The sequence below is a fragment of the Hypanus sabinus genome, chromosome 7, assembly GCF_030144855.1.
Source record: "Hypanus sabinus isolate sHypSab1 chromosome 7, sHypSab1.hap1, whole genome shotgun sequence".
Classification (NCBI taxonomy): domain Eukaryota; kingdom Metazoa; phylum Chordata; class Chondrichthyes; order Myliobatiformes; family Dasyatidae; genus Hypanus; species Hypanus sabinus.
Genome location: NC_082712.1, coordinates 128,122,420 through 128,145,787, shown reverse-complemented (window position 1 = coordinate 128,145,787; position 23,368 = coordinate 128,122,420). Strand labels below are relative to the sequence as shown.

At 37.7% G+C, this 23,368-nt stretch overlaps 1 protein-coding gene across 5 annotated transcripts in view; it reads right to left on the bottom strand.

The window, feature by feature from the left end:
• The window catches only part of nap1l4b (nucleosome assembly protein 1-like 4b), a 121,458-nt gene that overhangs the window by 13,757 nt on the left and 84,333 nt on the right, over nt 1–23,368 (bottom strand). For 3 of the 5 annotated variants that reach the window (XM_059975556.1, XM_059975559.1, XM_059975558.1), the window contains exons 11-14: nt 15,168–15,193; nt 13,825–13,944; nt 10,584–10,619; nt 9,427–9,483 (exon numbers count right to left, since the gene is read on the bottom strand). In XM_059975556.1, the coding sequence (XP_059831539.1) occupies nt 9,427–9,483; nt 10,584–10,619; nt 13,825–13,944; nt 15,168–15,193 (239 nt within the window). Of the gene's footprint in view, nt 1–3,552; nt 3,594–5,106; nt 5,147–9,426; nt 9,484–10,583; nt 10,620–13,824; nt 13,945–15,167; nt 15,194–23,368 lie in introns of all 5 variants that reach the window. The other 2 variants (XR_009513293.1, XM_059975560.1) reach the window with 2 other exon arrangements.

Here is a 23,368-nt window from a genome sequence, read left to right as displayed (position 1 = left end):
ACTGATCTTTATAGTACATGTTTTGACTATAAACATATAGACTATAAACTTTTCCTTTCATTATTTTTGAAAGCATCTTGGCTGTACAGAACTTTTTTTTAAACACGTGCCAAAGACTTTTGCATAGTACTGTATGATTAAGTACAAGGGGAAATCAAGGGATTGGAGAATGGACAGACTAAAGATTTTTATAATACTAAATAGGCCTAGTTGACAAGCGGATATTCAAGGGCTCAACAGAAAGAATTAAGTTACTTTCTCCTATCTTTGACACTGGGAAGCCTGGAACTAGGAATCTTAATCTCAGAACAGGGACTTGGTAGACATAAAGAATAAAATGTTTCATACAGAGGGATGACAAATTTTTGGATTTCAATGCAATTTTTCAAATTTTACGCTTAGATATGGAGCACAATCAGAGTTCATTCAAGACAGGAATATTAAAGAGATCAGACAAAACAGGGATAGTGCAAGAAAATAGAATTATGGTAGAGGATCAACCATGACTTTGATGAATGGAGAAAGTTGGGAAAAGCAAAATGGCCCATACCTCATTTTTATGTTCTTATGATGAGCAGAAGCTTTTACAGAAAACTGATTAATCCCATGTACTAGTCCTATTTATGGGCAATGTACATGCATAAATGAGCTTGAGGAACAACATTAGAAATAACAAACCATACATATTACTGCACGAAAGTCTTAAAATAAATAAATGTGAACAATATATGGTAAACTGACCACAGGTAGTCAAGAATGATGGCAGCAAAGAAAACTTCATTTTCAATAAAATACTTAAATAGCATACCACAAGGCTGAAGCACTAAGAAATTTCACTGAAGTCTACTGAACAGGTATTCCTATTGCATTAACTTAGTGGGAGTCCCTGAAGATTCCAGCGTCTAACCAGCCTGGTTTAAAAAAAGCCCCAATTTTAAATGGCTGTGTGAACTGGATTGATAGTTCCCAAATGTAATGCTGAATATCTGTATACAGAGGGATAGTCACCCCTAATTTGCAGAAGGCAGGTACCTGGGAGACTGCACTGGCTGCCAATTGAGTACCCATGTGGCTGTTCCCCTCAATAATGAGTATTCCACTTGTATACTGTTCGGGGGAGGGGGAGAAGGAACTTCTACTAGGGGGAAGCCAGTAATGACCAGGTTTCTGGCACTGAATCTGGCTCTGTGGCTCAGGAGAGGAGGAAGAAGAGGAGTGCAGTAGTGATAGGAGAGATTCCATGGTTAGAGAAGCAGACAGGAGATTCTGTGGACCTGAAAGAGACACGAGCACAATATGTTGCCTCCCAGGTAGCCAGGGTCAGGGACGTCTCAGATTGGGTCCACAGCATTCCAAAGGGGTAGGGCGATCAGTCAGAAATCACGATACATATTGGTACCAATGACATAGAGAGGAAAAGAGGTCTTGAAAAGCTAATATAGGGAGTCAGGTAGAAAGCTGAAAAGAACAACCTCTGGGTAGTAATTCGTGGACTGCAGCTTATACTACATGCCAGTGAGGGTAAGAATAGGATGATCTGGCAGCAGAATGCATGGCCGAGGAATCTGTACTGGGGGCAGGGTTTCAGACTTCAGATTACAGCTGAATCCGAGGGAGAGCAATATTCTTGTGGGCACGTTTGCTCAAGATATTGGGGAGGGTTTAAACTAATTTGGCAGGGGGTTGGGAACCAGCGTGTCAGGGCTGAGGATGGGCAGTTAGTGTACAACTAGATGCAGTGTGTAGTAAGACTGTGAGGAAGGATAGACAGATGATGGGGCAAAATTGCATTCAGTTGGATGAGTTGAAGTGTAACATCAAGTTTAATTGTCATTCAACCATACATGAGTAAAATCATATAAAACAGCGTCACTCCAAGGCCAAGGTGCAACACACAGTGCGAACAGTCACACACAGCACATATAAAATATCAGTGGAAATATGGGGTCAAAATCGAAAAGGGTAAAGAAAATAGAACTGAAGGTGTTATATTTGAATGCACGCAGTAATCGAAATGACGTAGATGATTCTGTAGCACAATTACAGATTGCAGGTATGATTATCTTGTGCATCACTGAGTCGTGGCTGAAAGAAGATCATACTTGGGAGCTTAACAGCTAAGAGCACACATCGTATTGAAAGGACAAGGAGATAGGTAGAGGGACGCGGCAGCTCTGTTGGTAAAACAAAATCACATCAAATCCTTAGGAAGTGGTGACATGAGTGGAAAATGAAGAATCCTTCTGGGTACAGTTAAGAAACTACAAGGGTAGCAGGATGAAAGTTACATATAGGTCTTCTAACTGTAACTAGGATGGGGGATACAAAATAGAAAGGGCATGGAAAAAAGGACAATGTTTCAAAAGTCATGGGAGATTTCAATACGCAGGTTGACTGGGAAAATCAGGTTAGTGCTGAATCCCAAGAAAGGACATTTGTAGAATGCCTATGAGATGGCTTTTTAGAGCAGCTTGTATTGAGCACATTAGGGAAAAGACAATTCTGGACTGGGTGTTGTGTAATAAACTAGATTTGATTAGGAAACTTAAGATAAAGGAATCCTTAGGAGGCGATGATCACAATCAGATAGTATTCACTCTGCAGTTTGAGAAATAGAAACTAAAGTCAGATGTATTAGTATTACAGTTTAGTAAAGGGAATTACTGAGGCATGAGAGAGGAGCCAGCTAAAGTTAATTGGAAGGAGACACAAGACAGAACAGCTTCTGGGGCCAATTTGGAAGGTGCAGGATAGATACATCCTTAAGACAATAATGTGTTCAAAGGGGAGGGCATATAATATAGCAAAAAAATAATGGGAAGTTTGAGGATTGGGAAGATGTTGGAGGATTGAGAAGTTTTTAAAAACCACCAGAAGGTAACTAAAAATGCTGTCAGGAAGAGATAAAATACGAAGGTAAGTTAGCCAATAATATAAAAGAGGATAACAAAAGGTTTTTTTTTCAGATATATAAAAACAGAAGCAAGATTGGATATTGGACTTCTGGAAAATGCCGCTGGAGAGGTAGTAATGGGGGACAAAGAAATAGCAGATGAACTTAATAAGTCTTTTGTGTCAGTCTTCACTGTGGAAGACACTAGCAGTCTGGCAGAAATTCAAGTGCCAGGGCAGAAGTGAGTGCAGTTTCTTTTACTAAGGAGAAGGGTGCTTGGAAAGCTCAAATGTCTGCAGGTCGATAAGTCACCTAGACCAGATGAACTACATCGCAGGGTTCTAAAAGAGGTATCTGAAGAGATTGTGCAAGCTTTAGTGATGATCTTTCAAGAATCATTAGATTCTGAAATGGTTTCAGAGGATTCCACTTTTTAAGAGAGGGAGGCAAAAAAATAAGTTATAGGTCAGTTAGCCTGACTTCAGATGTTGGAGTCCCTTATTAAGGCCAAGCTTTTGGGCTACTTGGAGGAACAGGATAAAAATAGGCCACAGTAAGCATGGCTTCCTTAAGAGGAAAACTTACTTAACAAATTTGTTGGAATTATTTGAGGAAATAACAGACAGGATACACATGGAGAGTCAGTGGATGTTGCTTACCTAGGTTTTCAGAAGCCTTTCACCACATGTCACACAGGAGGCTGTTTAAGAGATCCATGTTATTACAGAAAAGATAGCTGCATGGATAAAAGATTGGCTGAGTGGCAGGAGGCAGAGTGGGAATATGGAGGCCTTTTCTGGTTGGTTGCTGGTGACTAGTGGTGTTTGGCAGGAGTTAATGTTGGGAATGCTTCTTTTCACATTATGTGTTAATGATTTAGATGATGGGATTGGTGGCTTTATGGCCAAGTTTATGGATGAAACAAAGATAGGTGGTGGGGCAGGTAGTGATAAGGAGGCAGGAAGTCTGCAGAAGGACTTAGAAAAATGGGCAAGTAGCAGAAGAAATATAGTGCATGGAAGTGGATGATCATGTACTTTGGTAGAAGGGAAAAGGTGTAGTCTTTTTTTCTAAATGGGGGAAAAAATCAGAGGTGCAAAGGGACCTAGGAGTTATCATGCAAGATTCCCTAAACTTCAGGCTAACTTGCAAGTAAGGAATTCAGTGGTAAGGAAGGCAAATGCAATGTTAGCATTTATTTACAAGGAATAGAATCTAAGAGCGAGGATGTAATGCTGAGGTTTTATAAGTTATTGGTACAGACCAGTATTGAGAGAAGTTTTGGGCCTTTTTATCTACAAGATGCTCTGGGCCTGTCCTCGCTGGTGAAGAATGGGGGGGTGGGGGTGGAAAACACGACTCATTGAAACCTATCGAATATTGAAAGGCTTAGAGTGGATGTGGAAAGGATGTTTCCTATAGAGAGCGAGAGTGTACAGCCCCAGAATAGAGGGATGCCCATTTAGAACAGAGATGAAGAGGAATTTTTTTAGCCAGAGGGGAATTCACTCCTATAGACAGCTGCAAAGGCCAAACTAGTCGGTATATTTAAAGTAGAGATTGAAAGGTTCTTCATTAGGCAGGGCATCAAAGATTACAGGCAGAAGGCAGGAGAATTGCAGAAATGATGAAATGGCAGCGCAGATTTGTTGGGCTGAATGGCCCAATTCTGCTCCTAGGTCTTATGGTCTTATTACCAATATTAGGAACTGGTGTCAAACTACTGCAGTGTTGTGTTGCATCATCTACGATGACAAAAATGCTGCTTAAAAATTAAATGTAGCTCAGATCTTCAGACTGGACCAAGATGATTTTTAAATATTTCTGTTTTAGAAAGAACATTTAAAACATTTGAATACCAATCACTGGTGATTTTTATAGCCTTTCTCCAATTTATTTAAGCATCTTCAAGCACTAAAATGCAGTTTACAATGCCAGTTTAATCACCAAAATGTTTAACTTAAAACTAATTATACTTTTAGATATATACTTTTAATATGAACGGGATAATTTCCACAAAACCGGAAGATGAAATTATATGAAACAATTACAGAGCTAACTCAAAACAACCTTAAATTATTGTTGAGACAAACATTAAAATAGTAAAAGAATTCCAAACTGGATCAGCCTTAATGAGTTCAACTGTGATTAAAGATACAGAGCAAATGTTAAGCAAATGGTGATCAGAGAAATAAGGTAGAAAATTCCCTTACCTAGGAACGTACAATTGTTTTACTGAGACATGAATTACACCTAAGCAGGGGAAAATTCAGAACAAAATAAGTCAATATCAATGTCACTGAAATTGAATAATCAGGGCTAGGTAAATTCTAAAAGGTTTTCAAACCTACCAGATACTGAGCCCAAACAGCATAGCAACACAGAAGAAATGTTAAGGACAGTCAGCAATTACTGAGACTTGGTCAGATTGGATACCAATATTCATAATCCAAGTTTACACATTTACACTTACTTGCATTAATAATACACAAAAGTAAATGACTGTTTGGAACAGAGGCACATTTGCTAGTCACCTAAACTTTGCCCTATATGTATTTAAAATATGTTTCAATCTTTGCTTAGTAATGCAAAGAGGTAAAATTCTTGAACACTGTATATTTTATTAAAACATGCCCGTAATCACTTATGATTTCAATTTAAAGGTTCAATAGGCGCAGTCCCTTATCCAATCTGATAGAAAATACAGGCCAGTTTCTATATACCAAAACAATGGCAATGTAGAGATTAAAAATTGATCCATTTCTTCTCACAATACCATAAATTCTTAAAACATTTAAGGTTTTTCATGATTTCTTAATCAGTACAACAATCCAGTGAATTTACAAATAGAAAATAACTTGTTAAAATAATTCAATTGTTCAGTATTTATGTGAATTTTATTCAAAACATTTGAGATAGAACTATCAAATGGTAAACAGCATTTCTATTTGTACTGTTTCAGTAAGGAAAAGGTAGCTGTGCAACTCCACATATCAAACAAGGCAAGAAAAGTTCTAGTAGAATTGCTTACAGAACTGTAACTACTCTAACTGGACTGCAAGTTCAATGAAGCATAGAAAAACAGGATTAATGTACTGGCACTTTATCCATTTCCACTGCACATTGGTATAGCCACATCAAATATTTGTCTTGTAATAACTATTTAAATGTAGATGTTTATCCTCTTTCAAAAAGTCTATTAAAAAGGTGTTAAATATACACCATTGTAACTGTAGATAGACCAAAATGCGATATAACCAAACCACAAACTGTAAGGAACACAGCATGTAATACAGAGTATAAGGCCTATGGAAACGCATTCTGCGCACCACAGTTTCTGAGGAGACGTTGGATTGTTTAGTGGGAGAGGGTTCAACAGGGGCAGGAGATGTTGGATGTACATAATTAGGCATCTGGCAAAGGCCAATAAAAAGTTAGGTTTAAGTGGAGTGGCTATTGAAAGGGTGAGCTAATGGGTCCTTAAGGTTGTTATAGCCGGGGGTAAGCTCCCACTATCTACTAAATGCATCTCCAATACTCCCTGACAGAAGAAGAGGGGCAAAAGCAGGTTACTGACACCTTAAGCCAGTCAATTTGGACAGATGGGGGCTCGTCAGCCAAGGCTGACAGCTCATCTGGGAGAAGGAAAACTCCGATTTCAAATCTACACTGCCTTGTGGCTATACCACTCACGGGGAAGGCTTTGGAAGTAAATGCCTGAGGAAAATTCTGGAGCCAGAATCACTAAGTCAGTTTTACTCTGACTGGCAAATCCCGAGACGCCACTGGTGCCAAACTGTATTGGTTTCTGCCATTCCTTTGGGTTTAACAGCTGCAGGGAGGGGGTTGACCCTGGTAGATGGACAACAGTTTGGCCTCCATACCTTACTGCTATGGCTTGTGTGTCACGTAAACAACTAGGACGCAATTTCTATGATTGACCCTGACCAATGGAGGTTCCATTGGTCCTGACCAATACGAAGATTCCCACGTTTTCTTTGATAAAAGAGTTAGCACTAGAAAACCTGGAGTCAGATAAATCACTCACTTCAGATGTGCATCCTAGATATTGAGAGAATTAAAGATTGTTATTACTGAGGCATTAAGAACAGAGTTGATCATTTTAAACATATTTTTAGTTTAACATTAATGGCCTGACTGCTGCACAAAACCTTGATGCCAAATATGGAATTCAATACTGGGAACTACAATTTGGAAAGGATATAAAGATTTGTATGAAAGGATGCAGTTGAGGAAATATAAGCGTTTAGATGTGTCTCTTTGTAATGTTTCTTTTGATTCTTTGGTAAATTATCTTAGATCTAGGGCCTATACTTAATGACACCTTAGTCACTGGAAAACTGTCTATTCTATCTGAACTCCTGATTTAACCAACTCATGAAGTCTTCTTCAGCTTTCTTTGCTGCTGGAACTGAAAACTATTAGTGCCCTAGGCAAGATTACAAATATCATAGTATTACTTTACCTAGGGATGGCAAAAGCAACTTCAAAAGAACTGAAAAGCAAAATTCTAAGCAAGTTTAAAAGTCTGAATTGCTCATCGAAAGTATGATATTTAATTGGGTTCTCTTTTAGCATCTTTAAGCAATGAAATTCTAACTTAACTGAAACATCTGGAGTATGCATTGCAATATTTTTATCTAATAAAAATTACTTACTTGTTTGATTAATAGTGGTTTAATGGATTAAGTCTTGTATTAGTGGAATCAGTAAAAATGTCATAATTGAGACACAAAAATGGACTGAAGATTCCAAATCAAAAGTTGAAATAGCTGGTTTAAATTAAATCACAACAAAGTTACCCAACTGCTGATAGTTCTTCAATCCCAATGGTTCAAATATACTCACCCCCTCAAAAAACTGCATTGCAGTTTGCCATTTTAAAACAGTTCAGGTTCAGTCTGGGGTATTAGGGATAGGAAGGTGAAACTCCTTCTCAATTGCGGAAACGAACACTGCTTGAATAGCTGATTTGAAAGACAAGTTCAGCAGGACATGTACTGAAGGAACAGGCTTGTAAAAATAAAACAGGACTGTCCTTACTAAAACACAAGCTTTGCCATGAAGTATTGGCCACCCCGAAAATAAGAATCTCAATTTTGAGGTCAATGTTTCACCATTAATGGTTTGACCTGACTTCTGTAAAGACCATAGAGTTTTATGCAGAATAAACCTGTTAAGGTTTTAAAAAAAAATGAGAATAGCATTTAAAGCTCCTGTAACTTCTGAACAATGTTTCACAGTCACTGCAAATAATGACCACAATAGCATTGGGGAAGTGAAGCAACAAGTTATTCAAGGTTTGTTTAAGGTTGTTTTATATGAAGTTCCTTTGGAAGCTCAAGGCAACAGAACTGAAACTATAAAAGGATAATGATTTAACTCATATCAGTATGTACTGCTATTACTTGTTTGGCTTTTTGTTATTTAGAAATATACATACACCACCAGTACACAAGAACAAGCCAGCACAAAAACAATCAAAGGTCTACAGTGGTCTAAATAATGAATTATGGTAACATTTTATTAATATCACCTAACTGATTTCATTCACAAGCTGACAATGAGCTCTACATACACCAGTAAAGCATTCTAGTAACGTTACAGAAAATATTTTCAATTGATGTGTGGTAACCTGAACTTCAAAGCATTGGAATTAAAACAAAAAAAAAATCTCAAATTTGCAAATTGTGAAATTAATTTCCACAAATGCAACTCCCAAAATCATTTAATTAATCAAACAACTTAAAATTTAAAAATTCCAGATTTACCACTGAGCCTAGCTTTCACCAAACTTTAGTCCAATTATAAAGAATCTTAATGGACTCAGTATAATTAGGCGATCAGCAAAATGTAGTAAAACAAAATGTTGATATGATTCCATTTGCCTTAGAATAATGACCAGTGATGGAAGTGAATGGTAGTTTTTCTAGGTAACATACAGCCAAAAATTTAGACATACACAAATTTAAAATATTTTCAATAATATATAAACTAGATAAACCGAACACCAACTGACCAAATCTGCTATTGTTTTAGTCAATTGATCTTTAGTTTATTGACATTATATAAATTAACTATTGTATTTTCAAGACAGTCTCCTTCTCATTCTTTTTGCCAAATCTTGAATTTAATAAGGAAAGATGTGATATCTATTATTGCATTATTGACAACTCCAAAACATAATTAGAAGGACATCCAAAGCAGCACACATGAACAAATGTTTCTGAGCAACTCTGAAATTCAATGATTTGAGGAAAATTTTATGACTTAACTTACTAGAAATTTAAACATTTTAAAACGTAGGAATATATGCCCAAGAGAAAGTAGATAAAAGCAAAATTGAATGTATAACAATATGCTAATAGCAACAGGTGAATTGAAATCCTTTAGCTGTGTGACCTGCAACATTACCAACATTCTCTGTTTAGTTTCAGATTTTCACCCCCTAGTGTTGGTTAAATTAAAACCAAGATGATCACACTTTTAATTTGAAGCTAACAAAAACTCACTTTAGGATCTATCTCAGCATCATCATCGTCATCACCATCTTCCTCTTCATCATCATCCTATTAAAAAGAATGCTTCAGATTATTAAAAGCAAACATGACATTAAACAGATCTTGATATCACAAATTGAAGTGGATGAAATTAATTCTTAAGGGATCATCATAGCATTGTAACAAAAAAAATATAAACTATGATAACTTCCAACCTCCCTACCCATAACCCATCAGGATTTTCACCTACTCAGAAGGCAAATTGTCATTATTGTTGTCTTTTCAAGCGGAAAATGTACATTACACATCATGATTCTCCCACTAAAAATACTAATTGCCATTTCAACATATGAAGGCAATCCAATTATCAATAATTTAAATGATTGAGACTTTAAATGTTGCATAAAGCTAATGAAGTCTTTCAAAATAGCAATGAAGTGCAGACTCCCGAAAACCTAAATTTCAGCCCAAACAGCGCACAATAATCTGATGCATTGCATTTAATCAAATGCCTTCAAAATATCAGTATATTAGATCTGCTGGATTAGGCCCTGGCTTTCCAATCGTAAGCCAAAAGAAGTGGAATGTTTTGTACAAGTTTGGCACAATATGAAAATACAGTAATAATTATATCTTCAGGGTTGGATTGGTTTTAATGGGCCATAACTAGCTTTGGTGTTTATATCTGGATTTCCTTTATCTAATTTTGATTGCATTCTCAATTAACAACTTAAGAGTTTTCCTTTCATAAAACTGTCTGGACTCTGCTATCACAATTTTAATTTGATTAAGGTCAGAAACACAATGCGAGGCAGCAAATATTTTAAGTGCAAAGTTATACCGTCTGACACCACCGACATACTTTGGAGAATCAATTAGGCCCATTCACACCAACTTGCAGTAAAGAAAGCATTATCTGTATTGTCTCTAGTGAAATAAAATTAAAGGAAACATGCAATTTTCATAAATCCGATCATTTAAGGTAATCTGATTTAAGAAAACACTTGTGGAGCTAATCCAATTCAAATTAAGGAAATCAAGGCAATTCAAATTCTTACTTTCCAGAGGAAAGATTCAAAGAACAAAAATATTGAAGATTAAAGGAAGTTTTAAAATTCAAAGGTTGATATATTGGCCAAAGAAACTAACCTTTTTGTCTAATTACTTACCTCCTCTTCACCTTCTTCTCCCTCCTCAACTTCATACTGGGGAAGGAAAAAAAAACATGTTGCCTATGAAATCTTTTAAGTTTATTAAAAGGTCTTGTGCTTTCAGAGATATCATTTTAAAACTTTACAATAAATCTTCAATAACAACAAAAGAAATTCTGGAAAAAGAATGTAAACCGTGATTCGCATGCACTATAGCTGCTCACTGGGATCCTCAATACTGAAAAACTAAATTTTACTAGATGTGAGTATTAACTCTGTATAACTAGCTTCCAAAGAATTTTGTATTAAATCAAAGGGCTTATTTGACCTGACACTACAGCTATTCTGGATGTACTAAGTGCCACATGCATTTTTACTCAGCTCCTTTGTCACAACCTAAGTATGGGTAACCTGCCTCTTTAATCCTGCACCGATTAGGTATGATTCAGGCTGGAATCCCAATTAAAATGGGGTTCCAAATACTTAAGATTAGGAAGAAAAATGAGTTTTCTTTTTGATTTACGACAATGCTTTATTAAAAAACAGAAAAATTTTAGTTTACTAGGCAATTTACAACTTTGTATGCAATTAGCTCATTAGCAATCACTGCTACAGTTGCAAGAAGTGAGCATAAATTAAGCCCAACATCTAGTACTGTAAAACTGATCCTGACAATTTACAATGTATTAAATGCATTGATAGTAAAGGCTCTTGCATTTTCAAAAATCAAACTCAGAAGGACTAATATCATGGTACAACTCAGTGACAATAAGGAGATTCTTCCTTAACATTTCATCTAAAAATGTGTGTTAGGGGAAATATTTTCATGATAAAAAATTAAATTTCCTTTTGGATGGAAGAATTATAACTGTATGTACAATTAACCTAACAAAATAATCCACTGTTTTGGATCAATGACTTAGAAAAATGTTAACTGCAACAAAAAGTGTGCCAGATACTAATAAGACCAGCAACACCAAAGTGTAATATTCCAGTTAAAAGTCTCACAAACATATTGCTTTACTAGTGCAAGAAATAATAAATTGGTATCAAACTGTACTCAATGAATACAAACCACAAAGGAAAATAATTCAACCTAGCAGCTGCAATATAGGTAGGAGCAAATTACAAATGTCCTTTAACAGGTGACAAAGTGACAGAATTATACTTTTGTCCTGAGCAATTATTATTTGCATTTAATTAAAAACCAACAGGCAAGTTTGACAAGAACAGGATAATCATTGGTCAAATACTGGCCAAAAAGATCTCAACATCCTTGGATGAATTGGTGCAACTAGTGCTCTAAGGAACAATCAAAGTTCTTCTGCTTTATACTCTCCTTGTTCACCACCTCCAAGCATTGGTTCCTGTAGATTTGATATTGTGATCAAGCATTTATACCATAAAAAAGCATTTAGTATTTTACAAGTAATCTGTCCTCACAACCTGCTGCCAATAGTGGCATATATTGCAGCATCACATTCTCTGGACCTTTAATACACTCACAATCATCCATGTTCAAGCTATCTGAAAATTAACCATAAATGTCACTGCATTTTCTTTCTCTTGAAATACCTGGCTTTGTGGTGCGTTCAAAACAGTTTGAAGAGCATTGCATCTAAGATTATGCTTAACAAAATTTCTTCTTAAAGTATACTTTTTATGGAAATTAAGTCTGTCCATTTAAATAACAAAGTGAATTAAAAAAAGAGTTCTGGTTCACCAAACTTACTTAATGAGTTTCAAAACCTGAAATTTGGCAGATCCATTTATCTGTCAACTGTTTTCCCAGATGAACTTTTTTTAAAATGAGCATCCAGTCTACAAAAAGCAAATGGATCTGGTTCCAGACCTGTTGCAAGCTTTTGATTCAAATGTGACCCATCACATAAAAGAACATCTGGCCAATTTCATTGTAGAACCTAAAATCACATTTTGTTTCAATGCCTATGCAAATATTAATTATGGCAATACAGTGGATTCAGGCTAATTGGGACACATCAGGACCAGTACATTTTGGCTCAATTAGCTGAAGTTTCATGGAAATAATTAAAAATGTATAAAAAAGAAACTGCAATTTAACTAAATAACAATGTATTTAAATACAGAACAAATTAGAACACTACCAATGTTATCACAGTATCATAAAACTATGTATTAGTTCCTAATTGTTATCGGAGGAGTGTACACTGCCATGTTCTTTTGATTAACTGTTAATGAACAAAATCAGCACAGACACCTAGTGCAGTTAATGGACTGTCTTCATATAATGCTTTAGACAACTGCATCCTCCAAACATTCATTTTCATTGTAACATTCAAGATTATTTTTAATACCTTCAAATTCTCCTTAGCTCCTAATGCTGAAGTACTGAAATAGTTTCTTTTCCACTCCTGGCCATTTCTGGCACCTCCAAAACTGAATACTTGAAACCCCAGTGAGCGAAACAGTTCTGAATTGTCTTGCTGCTTATTTCTTGTCCACTATCAGTGACAAGATTCACTGCTTTTTGAACACAAACACAAATGATGCCATTCAAAAACTGCTTGGTGTAAGCATGGTGTAGTGTCTAATGGTTACGCAAATGCATGCGACTGGCACTAGATGGAAACTTTTCAGCAGTCTCCTGTCCCAATTAAGCAGCAGTCTTCCAAATAAGCAGCTGACCTAATTTAGGAAGGCTAAGCCTACATTGCTAGTACTGATGTTGAGGACGTGGATGTGGTAAGGACCTACAAGTACCTGGGGGTGCACCTGGATGACAGGCTTGAGTGGAGCACCAACACAGAGGCTGTGTACAGGAAGGGCGAGAGTGGCCTCTATTTCCTGAGGAGACTGAGGTTCTTTGGAGTATCCTTCATATGTTCTACCAGTCAGTTGCCGTCAGTACAATCTTCTATGGTGGTAGTATGCTGGTCCACAACACTGTGCCAAACATGTACTTACTTCAGAAATTACCTAGGGTTACCCATAGCCCTCTATTTTTCCAAGCCCCATGTACTTATCCAGGAGTCTCTTAAAAGACCCTATTGTATCTGCAGAACTCCAAAGTTATATGTTGGTACAATTAAAAACTGTCAATAATAATGTCTTAACGAATACATCTCTATATTGTTGATTTAAAATACCACAAATATTTACAAAATCTCAATGACATAGTTTGTATGCAACCTTAGCTTCACCTCAATGGAACTCAATTATTTTGATCATTTCATATTTTAAAAATTCTTTAATAATTACATGTTAGAAATAAACTCACATCTTCATCATCATCTATGGCTTCACCAGTGAAATACAGAATGGCTCTAGGTACTATTCGCTCACGGAAAAAGTGCCCAATTTCAAAATCTGTGGCTAAGTTAAATTCTGAATCTTCATCCTAGGGCAGAAAAAAAATCCACAAAACTCTGTTAGCAATTACCCTTAGCTAGTATGCCATGCAATATAGAGTATATGATCTATCTGCACCAATATTAATATTTGGATTCAAGTAAGCTCTTGACTTAATGGTAAGATTACAAGGGATATCAGTATGCAGGCTAAACTAGAACTAATAATAATCCACAAATGGGAACATCAGTCTATTCAATTAATTTCACCAAATGGCTAGAATTCATTACTTATATTAACAGTAGAAATAGTTATTTGCACAGAAGCTCGGGTAATGAAATAACACTTACCACTAAATATGTCAGTTCCATTAAATGTAATGATACACATTGGATTGTTAATAAATATTTAAAAACACAAGTTAATCCTTAAGATGTTGGAAAAGATTTGTAGCTTGGGTTGAGGATGTTGTTGTTGAGTAGCAAGCCAAGCTGGCTTTTTCGCTTGCAGACATTTTGTTACTCAGCTGGGCAACATCATCAGTGTAACTTCGAATGAAATATTGATGATCTACATTATTCGTTTTTTATGTGTCCTGTGATTATAGCGTGAGTGTCATATAAGTGCCATTTCTATTGGTTACCGATTATGTAATCCTCGATTGGTTAGTCAACTGGTTATTGACTTTAATTAACCAACTGAGGATTACATGATCAGTAACCAGTAGAAATGGCACATATAGACACACACAAACAGACTAAACACAGGACACATAAAAGACGAACAATGTAGATTATGAACATTTCATTTGAAGTTGCACTGATGATATTGCCTAGCTGGGTAACAAAACGTCTGCAAGCTAAGAGGCCAGCTCGGCAAGCCATCAACAACAACGATTCAATCCTCCAAAGACATAATACGGTGTTTAGATCGGTAGCACTGTTACAAGATCCCAAAGATTGTAAGAAACATTAACTATAAAATGTTCATTATTCCATCTTATTAACATGTCAAGGACAGGAAATAAGTGTATTATTTTTATTTGTTTTTTTCCCCTGAGATCTGAGTATCAATCACAAGCTTAGCATTTGTTGTCCATCCATCTGAGGTGTTCCTTTAGAAAGAGTTGACAAAACCTGTCAGAATCTTTCAGAGTCAACCACTGACATCTACAAAAGGAATAACAAACAGGCTGGCATAATTTCTTCAGAATTCAAATTAGGATCTATGTATCAATTCTCTTCTTCTCATGAACCCCATAACAACACTTACCATTTCTGCCTCACCATGTCCGGAAACTGAAATGTCAAAAATAAAACAAAAATGAGTTTGTTGTTTGAAAATCAGATTTTTTGGGGGGCAAGGAAAAGATGTCTGAAGCAATAATAATAAAAAAATAAAAATGACAGTGGTAATACTGTCCTAATAAAATCTACAGATCAGGTAGGAATCATATTCAAACACTTTTAGCATCTGTTTACAACACACTCAGTTCCCTCATATCCTTTAACTGCAAGCCCCCACCCCAAAAACACCATGCAAATCATGTACCATAATCAGTTGCATGGTCGCAAATGTAAAACCATTTAATTCAAGACAAAATATTGTACTGAAGTGACTCCAGCACAAAACTGCCAAAATATCAGTTTAGACACCGATATCACTGTCTAAAATTAGGTCTTTAAAAATAACATCTAGAAAGTTTTTAAAAATACAAAATTTGTGCTGAATACATTAACATGCTCATGTCTACCCAAGTGAAAGAAAAAGGTGTGCCCAATAATTATGCAACTATTCAAAACTGCAAGTATGTCAATAATTATTAGTACCGTTTCAAATCCACTGCTAGATGCAACTCAGCCTGGCAGTCTGGATGGTGCATGTACTTTCCCATTTTCCCTGTTTATTTCTATGGTTTAGTAATACATGACAATTTTAAACAGAGTACAATAGATTTCAGTTAATTGGGCCATTTGGTTAATTGGGCAGCCGCTTATTTGAGACAACTTTTAATGAACAAGAACTAATCAAGACAAAAGCCGGAATTCCCTTACTTTATTTGGGGTACTATGTTGCTTAATTGTGACAGAAGACAGCTGCCAAACCATTTTAACAATAGCATCAGTTGCATGCATGTGTTTAAAAAGCAGTGATTTTTGTCACTGACAGTTGACGAGAAGTAAGCAACAAGACTTACTGTGGTTTCACGCATTCAGGCTTGGAACAGCTGGGAGTGAAAATGAAATGATTTCACTACTTCAGCTAGTTAGGAACTATGAGAACTTGAAGTTATCAATAATTATCTTAAACGTTACAATGAAACTGAAGATTTGGAGAATATAATCATTGAAAGCATTGCTTGAAAACAGTCCATTATCTGCGGTAGGCATCTGCGCTAGTTTTATTTACAATCAGCCTACACTGGATTAATTTCTCCATTAATAATTATTAGGAACTATTACAGTTTTATTGTACTATGGTAGCTTCAGCAGTGTTCTAATTTGTTCTGTATTTAGCTTAAGTAATTTATAAATCAGTTCAACAGTAGTTTGTTGTTTTTATACCTTTAACTATCTGAATGAAACTTCGACTATTTGGGGCAACCACTGAAAAGCATCGTGGTAGTGTAGTGGCTAGTGGAACGTTATTATGGCTCAGGGCATCGGAGTTCTGAGATCAATTTCAACATCATCTGTAAGAAATCTGTAACCCCTCCCTGTGGAATGTGTGGGTTTTCTCCAGGCCCTCCAGTTTCTTCCCAGAATCCAAAGATGTACCAGTTAATGGGAAAATTGGTCATTGTAAATTGCCCTGTGTTTAGGCTAGGTTAAATCGAAGGTTGCTGGGAAGCGGGGCTCAAAGGACTGAAAGGGTTTATTCCATGCTGTACTAAATAAAAAAATGTGCCCGATGTGACCCAATTAACTGGAATCCACCGTATTTTAATCTCATTGCCCACACACACATTAGACACTTAGTCTAAGCTTGAAAGTTGTGGCAGAAATAACCCTTAATGCAAATAAGGCATGGAGTATCATTACATAATGGCTCAGTTGCAGCGAGAATTAGTATTCAAACTGAAGATGTTACCTTTAAATTAAATGTTCATTTCATTCTTTGAAATACATCATGACTGCTTAGGGTCTTAACTTAGCTTTGAATCTGCAAGCACATTTAATTTTTGATGTTCAAAGTTGAGCTTATAGGCGTGGAGCTTTTAATAATGTTGGCAAAATCCTTTTAGAAGCAATAGTGAAACTGATTCATTCAATTTGCATGGGAATATTCTTTGATCAGAATCAGTTCCTTAATGAACTACCCCAGTACTGAAACATGCTCCATCTGAATAGCCAAGGTTATCGCCAAGGCAATTAGTAGTAAAGCACTGGTACTTCCGGTTGGCTGCCAATTTTTGCTGTAATAAGAGGTATGTTAAAAATCCCTGTTACCTATTTCTCATATGCACTTTGAGATGATTAAATTCCGTTTTATCAGTTCAAAGGAAGGCTTGGCTGATCAAATTCCACATACCTCAAATTCCTCTCCTTGTTGCTAGGAGAAGCATTATTCATTCTTAAACTCTCAACATTCATTCATGGGCGTGAAAGCTAACAAGATTCTAGGAAATGTGTTGTTAAGAGGAAGGCTATCCGACACCTAAACTGGCAAGATTATATTTTTTTGGTGAATAAAAGATTTGTGAAGGTTGCCTTTAATTATCTTGTGAGAATAGACCAAGTCTGGAAACAACTGCTTCCCCTTTAAGTGCATTTAATACTTAAAATATTGCATTGCATGGAGATTGAATACCCAGAATTATTGTTCAGTCAAACAGATTTTATTTCCTCAATCTGAATGCATCCATCAAGTCTTAAATTTGTGTACAATATGAACATTCCTTTGTTCTAATTCACAAAATGAAGAAGTCACAAATAAGAGAAAATCTGCAGATGCTGGAGATCCCAGCAACACACAAAATGCTGGAGAAACCCAGCAGGCCAGGCAGCATCTATGGAAAATCCATGAAGAATTCAGTTCTTTGCACATAACCACTTATCAGTAACGCTACTGGTTCTTGAAAAGTGTCCATTTTTGCTCATAGAGCCTCGCAATATTGCTTTCAGATTAATGTTTTAATTTAAAAATTTACACTGGGAAACACCTGACGGCAAGTATATCAAGAAGGCAACAGATCAACAAATAAAAAACAATATTCCATCAGACTCCTCTCTAACTCGATTGGTCATCAGCATTACTCTTGGTCCGGTAATAACTACATCCTATTGCTTCATTTAAGATGTATCACATTTTATCAAGTGCCAAAGCTACATTGAATTACCATTTCAGTAGATGTTAAATTAATAGCTGTAATGATAAGAATCAAGGTGAGGTCATCTTTAAAATTTATGTCTTTAAAAATAGCCTAGAATTTTGTAGGTGTAGATAGGTGCCTGTATTTAAATACCTTCCAAAAGGAACTTCCTGTAGGTTAAGCTGGGTAAAAGAAACATACATAAGATTGCACAAGTCAGATTAACTAGTTCACTGCTGGTCCAAGGGAAAACTTTCCCCCCCTCCCCTCCAGAATACATATGAATTAATTGAGTTGAATATATATGCAAAAATACAATTAGTTTTGGCTACCATTCATCTTAATTGTACTTTGAAAATTAGTATATTAAATCATAAGGGAAGTCCTCTTCCAAACAGAAATAATCCATTTAAACTGAATTAAAGTTCAAAGTACACTTAGTATCAAAGTATGTATATTATATACAACATTGAGATTCACCTCCTTACAGGCAGCTACAAAACAAAAGAAACCCAGGTGTTCTGCAAATTCTCCAAATCCATCTTACAGTACTGCATTAGTTCAGAAAATCTGTCTTTGAAAATTTATCATTAGGTAACTATCGTAATCTTTAATAGATCAGTGGGAGAACACAAGGGAAAATGGGGGTTTCCCACTAATGAGTCACATTAGTACATTTTAGAATCCAACAAAATATGCCATATTGCCCTGCATCTGGCATTTCATTTTTTTTTAAGGAAATCTTACAGGGAATGTCCTTTTAACAGTCAATTCTGAATAAAGGCATCAACTGCCAGTGATAGTAAATACATAAGAGCTTTTTTGGAGAGAAACTGACAATATTAATTACTCCAAGTGAAGGACAAAGTTTTCCGGTGGAAAGCACCTTCTATATATTTTTTTAAGTGACACAGTGTGGCGTAGGCCCTTCCAACTGTGCCACCCTAGCAATCCACAACCCCGAATTTTTTTTTTAAACTGAACCTAATTGCAGGACAATTTACAATGACCAGTTAACTGAAGTGGATGTGGGAGGAAACCAGAGAACCCAAGAATTGTACTCCGAAATGCCTCCAGCTATAATAGCATCGCACTAACAGCTACACTACTGTGGCGCCCTCTGTGTAAGTTACACATACCACATTGTTAGCATAATTTCAGATGGTGATGAAAAGGCATACAGGAGCAAAATAGATCAGCTGGTTGAGTGGTGCTACAGCAACAATCTCACAGTCAACACAAGACCAAAGAACCGATTGTGGACTTCAGAAAGAGTAAGATGAGGGAATATATACACCCCCTCATTGAGGGATCAGAAATGTAAAGGGTGAGCAAATTCACGTTCCCAGGTGTTAACATCTGAGGATCACATTGAGGCAGCTGCAGACAAAGCACAACAGCAGCTATACTTTATTAGGTGTTTGAGGGTATTTGAAATGTCACCAAAGACATTTTGCAAATTTCTACAGATGTACTGTGAAAACCATTCAAACTGGCTGCAACACCATCTGGGATGGGGGTGTGGGGGTCACTGCATAGGATCAAAATAAGCTGCAGAATGTTGTGACCTCAGTCAGCTCCATCACAGGCACCAGACTCCCCAGCATCCAGGACATCTTCAAAGAGCAATGCCTCAAAAAGGCATCATTAAGGAGCCCCATCACCAAGGACATGGCCTCTTCTCATTGCTACCACTGGGGAGGAGAAACAGGAGCCTGAAGGCATACAGTCAAAAATTCAGGAATAGCTACTTCCCCTCTGCCATCAGATGCCTGAATGGATATTGAATACATAAACACTACCTCACTACCTTTTTCTCTTTTAGTATTACTTACTTAACTAAAAAAAAAGCACACATCTTACAGTAATTTAACAGTTTTTATTATGCAATGCAATGTACTGCTGCCACATAACTAATTTCATGACATTTTTGACAATTTCATGATATTCTCAGGGAATGTATGGCTTAATGAATACTTTGCTTCAGTATTCACAGCGGAAAAAGATCTTGGCAATTGTAGGGATGACAAACAGCGGGTTGAAAAGATTGAGCAGATAGACATTAAGAAAGAGGATGCTCTGTAGCTTTTGGAAAGCATCAAGTTGGATAAGTCTTCAGGAAAACATGAGATGTACCCCAGGCTACTGTGGAAGGCAAGGGAGGAGACTGCTGAGCCTTTGGCAATGATCTTTGCATCATCATGGGGATGGGAGAGGTTCCCAATGATTGCAGGGTTGCAGATGTTGTTCCCTTATTCAAGAAAGGGAGTAGAGATAGCCAAGGAAGTTATAGACCAATGAGTCTTACTTCAGTGGTTGGTAAGTTGATGGAAAAGATCCTGAGAGGCAGGATTTATGAACATTGGGAGATGATGATGGGAATATGATTAGAAATAGTCAGCATGGCTTTGTCAAAGGCAGGCCATCCCTTACAAGCCTGATTGAATTTTTTGAGGATGCGACTGAACACATTGATGAAGGCAGAGCAGTAGATAAACGTACAACACACTGGAAGAACTCAGCAGGTCGGGCAGCATCCATGGAAACGAGCAGTCAACATTTCGGGCCGAAACCCTTCGTCAGGACTAAAGAGGGAGGGGGCAGGGCTCTATAAAGAAGGTGGGGGGAGGGTGGGAAGGAGAAGGCTGGTAGGTGCCAGGTGAAAAACCAGTAAGAGGAATGATCAAGGGGTGGGGGAGGGGAAGCAGGAAGGGGATAGGCAAGAAAGGTGAAGAAGGGGAAAGTACTATGGGTAGTAGAAGAAGGTAGTAGAGAGAGGTGATAGGCAGCTGGAGGAGGCGGCAGAGTGAAACTGGAATGGGGAAAGGAAGGGGGAGGGAATTACTGGGAGAATTCATGCCAAGGGGCTGGAGACTGCCCAGACGGTATATGAGATGTTGCTCCTCCAACTTGAGTTTGGCCTCATCATGGCAGTAGATGGACATATCCGAATGGGAATGTGAAGCAGAGTTGAAGTGTGTGGCAACCGGGAGATTCTGTCTGTTGTGGCGGACAGAGTGGAGGTGCTCGATGAAGCAGTCCCCCAATCTCTGTTGTGTCTCGCCGATGTAGAGGAGGCCTCACCGGGAGCACTGGATGCAATAGATGACCCCAACAGACTCACAAGTGAAGTGTTGCCTCACCCTGAAGGACTGTTTGGGGTTCTGAATGGTGGTAAGAGAGGAGGTGTAGGGACAGGTGTAGCACTTAGGCTTGCAGGGATAAGTGCCGGGTGGGAGATCTGTGGGGAGGGACGTATGGACCAGGGAGACGCAGAGGGAACGATCCCTGCGGAAAGCAGAGGGGGTAGAGAAGAAAAGATGTGCTTAGTGGTGGGACCCTGTTAAAGGTGGTGGAAGTTGCGGAGGATAATGTGCTGGATCCGGAGGCTGTTGGAGCGGTAGGTGAGGACAAGGGGAACTCGGCCCCTGTTGTGGTGACGGGAGGATGGGGCGAGGGCAGTAGTGTGGGAAAAGGAGCAGTAGATGTACTGTATGTGGATTTCAGCAAGGCTGATTGCGAAAGTAAGGAGGCAAGGGGATATTGCATTGTGGATCTACAACTGGCTTGCCTACAAAAGGCAAAGAGTGACTGTAGACGGGTCATATTCTGCATGGATGTTGGTGCCCAGTGGTGTGCCTCAATGTTCTGTTCTGGGACCCCTTCTCTTATTGATTTTTATAAATGAGTTTGATCAGGAAGTGGAGGGATGGGTTAGTAAATTTGCTGATGACACAAAGATTGGGGGTGTTGTGGATAGTGTGGAGGGCTGTTAGAGGTTACAGTGGGATATTGATAGAATGCAAAAACTGGGCTGAGAAGTGACAAATGGAGTTTAATCCAGGTAAGTGTGAGGTGGTTCACTTTGGTAGGTCAAATATAATGGCAGAACATAGTATTAATGGTAAGACTCTTGGCAGTGTGGAGGATCAGAGCGATCCTGGGATCCAAGTCCATAGGACGCTTAAAGCAGCTGCGCAGGTTGACTCTGTAGTTAAGGTGGCGTATGGTACATTGGCCTTCATCAACTGTGGGATTGAGTTCAACAACCAAGTGGTAATGTTACAGCTATAAAGGACCCTGATCAGGCCCCACTTGGAGTACTGTGCTCAGTTCTGGTCACCTCACTACAGGAAGGATGTGGAAACTATAGAAAGGGTGCAGAGGAGATTTACAAGGATGTTGCCTGGATCAGAGAGCATGCCTTATGAGAACAGGCTGAGTGAACTCTGCCTTTTCTCCTTGGAGTGATGGAGGATGAGGGGTGACCTGATAAGAGGTGTACAAGATAATGAGAGGCATTGACTGTGTGGATAGTCAGAGACTTTTTCCCAGGGCTGAAATGATTATCAATAGAGGGCACAATTTTAAAGTGCTTGGAAGGAGGTACAGAGGAGATGGCTCGGTAAGTTTAAAAAAAACAGAGAGTGGTGTGTGGAATGGGCTGCCGGCGACAGTGGTGGAGCTGGATACTATAGGGTCTTTTAAGAGACTCCTGGATAGGTACATGGAGCTTAGAAAAATAGAGGGTTATGGGTAACCTTAGGTAATTTGTAAGTAGGTACATGTTTGGCATAGCATTGTGGGCCAAAGGGCCTGTATCGTGCTGTAGATTTTCTATGTTTCTATTTGATATTAAACCTGATTCTGAGTCATTAGCTTAATTCCATACTTATAAGGCTACCAATGTTAGGAGCAATGTTGAGTGAGAGACCTTGACTTTTGATGATTACTCACCATAATCAGTTAAGATTTCAGGTTGAGGACATTTTGTACTCATTCCATCCAAAACCACTCCCTATGACAACCTATCCCAAACTGCTTCCCCACAGCTCATTTCGACTTCCAAGTGTGAGGGGCCCTTGAACTTCTTTTTGTCACAAAAATTTTGACTAGTTAGTTGTGTCCACTCAAAGTTAAGTTATTTCTTCATTTAGTTCATCTACCTTTAACCTCCAACTACAATCACTGAGAACCGTATTTGATCCAGAATGCATTAAGTATTAACGACTGCTATTCAAGTTTCTCCTTTGTACCTTTCATTCATTTTTCTTAGTCAACATTTTGTAGTTAAGTTTTAATACATGTTATTGCAACCAGTGTTCATCACTTGAATACCTTTGTCCAGGATATGACCTCTGAGAACTTGTCTATATCAGTA